At 51.6% G+C, this 6,163-nt stretch overlaps 1 protein-coding gene across 1 annotated transcript in view; it reads left to right on the forward strand.

Annotated features, from left to right (window-relative positions):
- Positions 1–5,925, forward strand: part of med25 (mediator complex subunit 25) — a 21,230-nt gene extending 15,305 nt beyond the window's left edge. The window contains 2 exon segments of the mRNA XM_041237528.1: positions 43–154; positions 5,667–5,925. Of these exon segments, the coding sequence (XP_041093462.1) occupies positions 43–154; positions 5,667–5,813 (259 nt within the window). The 3' untranslated portion in view covers positions 5,814–5,925.
- The last annotated feature ends 238 nt before the right edge of the window (positions 5,926–6,163 follow it).

The following is a 6,163-nucleotide window of genomic DNA, read 5'->3' on the forward strand; positions in this document are numbered from 1 at the left end:
ATCAGCAGCACGTCAGGGAGCAAGCCGCTCCGCCCTCCCCAGGCGTGGGTACAGGCCCCGCCCCCCCATCCAGGGTGCACAACTGCACCCCCGAACCCGGGAGCCAATCCACACCCAGCTGTTGGGAGCCTCACAACAGCGCAGCAGCAGCAGTGTGAGAGAGTAACAGTGTGTGTGTGTTTGTTGTCAGTGTGGGTGTGTGTCAGTGTGTGTGTGTGTGTGTGTCAGTGTGTGGTGTGTGTGTGTGTGTCATGTAGTGTGTGACGTGTGTGTGTGTCTCTGTGTGTGTGTGTGTGTGTGTGTAGCAGTGACGTGTGTGTGTGTGTGTCTGTGTTCTCTTTAGCGGTGTGCTGTGTGTGTCTGTGTGTGTCTCTGTCATTGTGTGACGCAGTGTGTGTGTGTGTCTCTCTCTCTCATTAGCAGTGACGCTGTGTGTGTGTGTGTGTGTCTCTCTCATTAGCAGTGACGTGTGTGTGTGTCTCTGTGCCTCTCTCTCATTAGCAGTGTTGTGTGTGTGTGTCTCTCCCTGACACAGGTAGAGTCGTGTTTGCTGTGGGTGGTGTGCCCCCCGTACATAGGTAGTCCGTGCCCCCGTGGGGCTGTGTGTGGTGTTTGTCAGTGTGTGTGCAAAAAAGTGTGTGTCTGTGTGTGTGTGTCATTTGTGTGTGGTGTGTGTGTGTGTGTGGTTTGTGTGTGGTGTCATTGTGTGTGTGTTAATGTGTGGTTGTAAGTCTCGTCTCCATTTACGTCGCAGTAGTGGCTCCCCACCTCTCAGGGGGCGGGACCCAGCTGGCCCATGTCACACCTTCAGAGACCGGGACCGAGTGGTGTAATCGTCACTCGACACACAGCGGGAGACACGGTGAGAAGTAATCGCCACTGCGACACACACAGTGAGAGAGGAGGAGTAATCGCCACACTGCGACACACCCAGAGAAGCAAGGAATTTCTCTCACATGCGACACAACAGCCAGACACGAGAGAGAGAAACCCTCGTCACTGCGACGCAGTCCCACGCTTGCCTGCCTCCTCTCTCTCATTAGCAGTGACGCTGTGTGTCTCTCTCTCTCTCTCTCATTAGCGGTGACGCTGTGTGTGTCTCTCTCTCTCTCATTAGCGGTGACGCTGTGTGTGTCTCTGTGCCTCTCTCTCATTAGCGGTGACGCTGTGTGTGTCTCTCTCTCTCTCATTAGCAGTGACGCTGTGTGTGTCTCTCTCTCTCTCATTAGCAGTGACGCTGTGTGTGTCTCTGCCTCTCTCTCATTAGCGGTGACGCTGTGTGTGTCTCTCTCTCTCTCATTAGCAGTGACGCTGTGTGTGTCTCTGTGCCTCTCTCTCATTAGCAGTGACGCTGTGTGTGTCTCTCTCTCTCTCATTAGCGGTGACGCTGTGTGTGTGTGTCTCTCTCTCTCTCATTAGCGGTGACGCTGTGTGTGTCTCTCTCTCTCTCATTAGCGGTGACGCTGTGTGTGTGTCTGTCTCTCTCTCTCTCATTAGCGGTGACGCTGTGTGTGTCTCTGTGCCTCTCTCTCATTAGCGGTGACGCTGTGTGTGTCTCTCTCTCTCTCATTAGCGGTGACGCTGTGTGTGTCTCTCTCTCTCTCATTAGCGGTGACGCTGCTGTGTGTGTCTCTCTCTCTCATTAGCAGTGACGCTGTGTGTGTCTCTGTCTCTCTCTCTCATTAGCAGTGACGCTGTGTGTGTCTCTCTCTCTCTCATTAGCGGTGACGCTGTGTGTGTCTCTCTCTCTCTCATTAGCGGTGACGCTGTGTGTGTCTCTCTCTCTCTCATTAGCAGTGACGCTGTGTGTGTCTCTGTGCCTCTCTCTCATTAGCAGTGACGCTGTGTGTGTCTCTCTCTCTCTCTCTCATTAGCGGTGACGCTGTGTGTGTGTCTCTCTCTCTCATTAGCAGTGACGCTGTGTGTGTCTCTCTCTCTCATTAGCAGTGACGCTGTGTGTGTCTCTGTGCCTCTCTCTCATTAGCGGTGACGCTGTGTGTGTCTCTCTCTCTCTCTCATTAGCAGTGACGCTGTGTGTGTCTCTCTCTCTCTCATTAGCAGTGACGCTGTGTGTGTCTCTCTCTCTCTCATTGTGACGCTGTGTGTGTCTCTCTCTCTCATTAGCGGTGACGCTGTGTGTGTCTCTCTCTCTCTCATTAGCGGTGACGCTGTGTGTGTCTCTCTCTCTCTCATTAGCAGTGACGCTGTGTGTGTCTCTCTCTCTCTCATTAGCGGTGACGCTGTGTGTGTCTCTCTCTCTCTCTCATTAGCGGTGACGCTGTGTGTGTCTCTGTGCCTCTCTCTCATTAGCAGTGACGCTGTGTGTGTCTCTCTCTCTCTCATTAGCAGTGACGCTGTGTGTGTCTCTCTCTCTCTCATTAGCGGTGACGCTGTGTGTGTCTCTCTCTCTCTCATTAGCAGTGACGCTGTGTGTGTCTCTCTCTCTCTCATTAGCAGTGACGCTGTGTGTGTCTCTCTCTCTCTCATTAGCGGTGACGCTGTGTGTGTCTCTCTCTCTCTCATTAGCGGTGACGCTGTGTGTGTCTCTCTCTCTCTCATTAGCAGTGACGCTGTGTGTGTCTCTCTCTCTCTCTCATTAGCAGTGACGCTGTGTGTGTCTCTCTCTCTCTCTCATTAGCGGTGACGCTGTGTGTGTCTCTCTCTCTCTCATTAGCGGTGACGCTGTGTGTGTCTCTGTGCCTCTCTCTCATTAGCAGTGACGCTGTGTGTGTCTCTCTCTCTCTCATTAGCGGTGACGCTGTGTGTGTCTCTCTCTCTCTCTCATTAGCGGTGACGCTGTGTGTGTCTCTCTCTCTCTCATTAGCAGTGACGCTGTGTGTGTCTCTCTCTCTCTCTCATATTAGCAGTGACGCTGTGTGTGTCTCTCTCCTCTCTCTCATTAGCATGACGCTGTGTGTGTCTCTCCGTGCTCTCTCTTAGCAGGTACGCTGTGTGTCTCTCTCCATTAGCGTGTACTCTCCTCGACCCTCACCTCATTACAGTGACGCTGTGTGTGTCTCTCTCTCTCTCTCATTAGCAGTGACGCTGTGTGTGTGTGTGTCTCTCTCTCTCTCTCATTAGCTGTGACGCTGTGTGTGTCTCTCTCTCTCTCATTAGCAGTGACGCTGTGTGTGTCTCTGTCTCTCTCTCTCATTAGCAGTGACGCTGTGTGTGTCTCTCTCTCTCTCTCATTAGCAGTGACGCTGTGTGTGTCTCTCTCTCTCATTAGCAGTGACGCTGTGTGTGTCTCTCTCTCTCATTAGCATTAGTCTCTCTCTCTCTCATTAGCAGTGACGCTGTGTGTGTCTCTCTCTCTCTCATTAGCAGTGACGCTGTGTGTGTCTCTCTCTCTCTCATTAGCAGTGACGCTGTGTGTGTCTCTCTCTCTCTCTCATTAGCAGTGACGCTGTGTGTGTCTCTCTCTCTCTCATTAGCGGTGACGCTGTGTGTGTCTCTGCCTCTCTCTCATTAGCGGTGACGCTGTGTGTGTCTCTCTCTCTCTCTCATTAGCAGTGACGCTGTGTGTGTCTCTCTCTCTCTCATTAGCGGTGACGCTGTGTGTGTCTCTGTCTCTCTCTCTCATTAGCGGTGACGCTGTGTGTGTCTCTCTCTCTCTCATTAGCAGTGACGCTGTGTGTGTCTCTCTCTCTCTCATTAGCAGTGACGCTGTGTGTGTCTCTCTCTCTCTCTCATTAGCGGTGACGCTGTGTGTGTCTCTCTCTCTCTCTCTCATTAGCAGTGACGCTGTGTGTGTCTCTCTCTCTCTCATTAGCAGTGACGCTGTGTGTGTCTCTGTCTCTCTCTCATTAGCAGTGACGCTGTGTGTGTCTCTCTCTCTCTCATTAGCGGTGACGCTGTGTGTGTCTCTGTGCCTCTCTCTCATTAGCAGTGACGCTGTGTGTGTCTCTCTCTCTCTCATTGTCGTTGTCTCATCGTCCTCTCGACATTAGCAAGACGCTGTGAGAGTAGTCTCTCACTCTCACACACAGAGCACGCTGAGAGATGTGTGTCACTGCGACACACACAGAGAGACGGAGAGAGTAATCGCTCCCACTGCGCTCAACACAGAGACGAGAGAGTGTGTCTCTCGTCTCTGCAGCGACACCACAGTGATGTGTCTCTCTCTCTCTTTAGCGGTGACGCTGTGTGTGTCTCTCTCTCTCTCATTAGCAGTGACGCTGTGTGTGTCTCTCTCTCTCTCATTAGCAGTGACGCTGTGTGTGTCTCTGTCTCTCTCTCTCATTAGCAGTGACGCTGTGTGTGTCTCTCTCTCTCTCATTAGCAGTGACGCTGTGTGTGTCTCTCTCTCTCTCATTAGCAGTGACGCTGTGTGTGTCTCTCTGCCTCTCTCTCATTAGCAGTGACGCTGTGTGTGTCTCTCTCTCTCTCATTAGCAGTGACGCTGTGTGTGTCTCTCTCTCTCTCATTAGCAGTGACGCTGTGTGTGTCTCTCTCTCTCTCTCATTAGCAGTGACGCTGTGTGTGTGTCTCTCTCTCTCATTAGCGGTGACGCTGTGTGTGTCTCTCTCTCTCTCATTAGCAGTGACGCTGTGTGTGTCTCTGCCTCTCTCTCATTAGCAGTGACGCTGTGTGTGTCTCTCTCTCTCTCATTAGCAGTGACGCTGTGTGTGTCTCTGTCTCTCTCTCTCATTAGCAGTGACGCTGTGTGTGTCTCTCTCTCTCTCATTAGCAGTGACGCTGTGTGTGTCTCTCTCTCTCTCATTAGCAGTGACGCTGTGTGTGTCTCTCTCTCTCTCATTAGCGCTGACGCTGTGTGTGTCTCTCTCTCTCTCATTAGCGGTGACGCTGTGTGTGTCTCTCTCTCTCTCATTAGCAGTGACGCTGTGTGTGTCTCTCTCTCTCTCATTAGCGGTGACGCTGTGTGTGTGACGCTCTCTCTCTCATTGTGTCCTCTCTCAATCATTACGGTGACCGCTGTGTGTGTCTCTCCTCTCTCCTCCTCTCATTAGCAGTGACGCTGTGTGTGTTGTGTCCTCTCTCTCATTAGCAGGTCTGACATTGTGTGACGCTGTGTGTCTCTCTCTCTCATTAGCGTTGTGTCTGGTCTCTGTGCTCTCTCTATTAGCAGTGACGCTGTGTGTGGCTTGTGCCTCTCTCTCATTACGGTGAGACGAGCTGTGTGACGCTGTGCCTGTCTCTCTGAGTCTCTCACTGTGCCTCTCTCATTAGCGGACGCTGTTGTGTGTGTCTCTCTCTCTCTCTCTCTTTAGCGGTGACGCGGTGTCTCTCTCTCTCTCTCATTAGCAGTGACGCTGTGTGTGTCTCTCTCTCTCTCATTAGCGGTGACGCTGTGTGTGTCTCTCTGCCTCTCTCTCATTAGCAGTGACGCTGTGTGTGTCTCTCTCTCTCTCTCATGACGCTGTGTGTGTGTGTCTCTCTCTCTCATTAGCGGTGACGCTGTGTGTGTCTCTCTCTCTCTCATTAGCAGTGACGCTGTGTGTGTCTCTGTGCCTCTCTCTCATTAGCAGTGACGCTGTGTGTCTCTCTCTCTCTCATTAGCAGTGACGCTGTGTGTGTCTCTCTCTCTCTCTCATTAGCGGTGACGCTGTGTGTCTCTCTCTCTCTCTCTCATTAGCGGTGACGCTGTGTGTGTCTCTCTCTCTCTCATTAGCAGTGACGCTGTGTGTCTCTCTCTCTCTCTCATTAGCAGTGACGCTGTGTGTTCTCTCTCTCCCTCTCTCTCAGCGGCGATGCTCATGGCAGCGGGAGCGAGGGGGGGGGTCCCACAGCCCCCCGGGATGCCTCAGGTCCCGAGCGGAATGGAAGATGATATTCTGATGGACCTCATCTGAGAGAATGGGGTGGGGGGGGGAGTTTGGAAAGAGACACCTACTTACAGCCACAAAAAAAAAAATAAAGAAGGGGTTTCATTTTATAAATAAAGAGTTTAGAAATTTAAAACAATATTTTTTTGGTGTTTTATGTTTTTCCCTCACATTGGTATTTTGGTTTGAACACCGTTTGTTGTGTGTGTGTGTGTGTGTGTGTGTGTGTGTGTGTGTATTTTTAAGATTCACAGTCAGAATTTAGAAAATCACACACACACACACACACACACACACACACACACACACACAGACACACACACAGAGACAGAGATAAATCTGTAGACTGTCCTGTGTCAGTCTGTCTGTGTGTGTCT

The sequence above is a fragment of the Polyodon spathula genome, chromosome 45 (assembly GCF_017654505.1).
Source record: "Polyodon spathula isolate WHYD16114869_AA chromosome 45, ASM1765450v1, whole genome shotgun sequence".
Lineage (NCBI taxonomy): Eukaryota > Metazoa > Chordata > Actinopteri > Acipenseriformes > Polyodontidae > Polyodon > Polyodon spathula.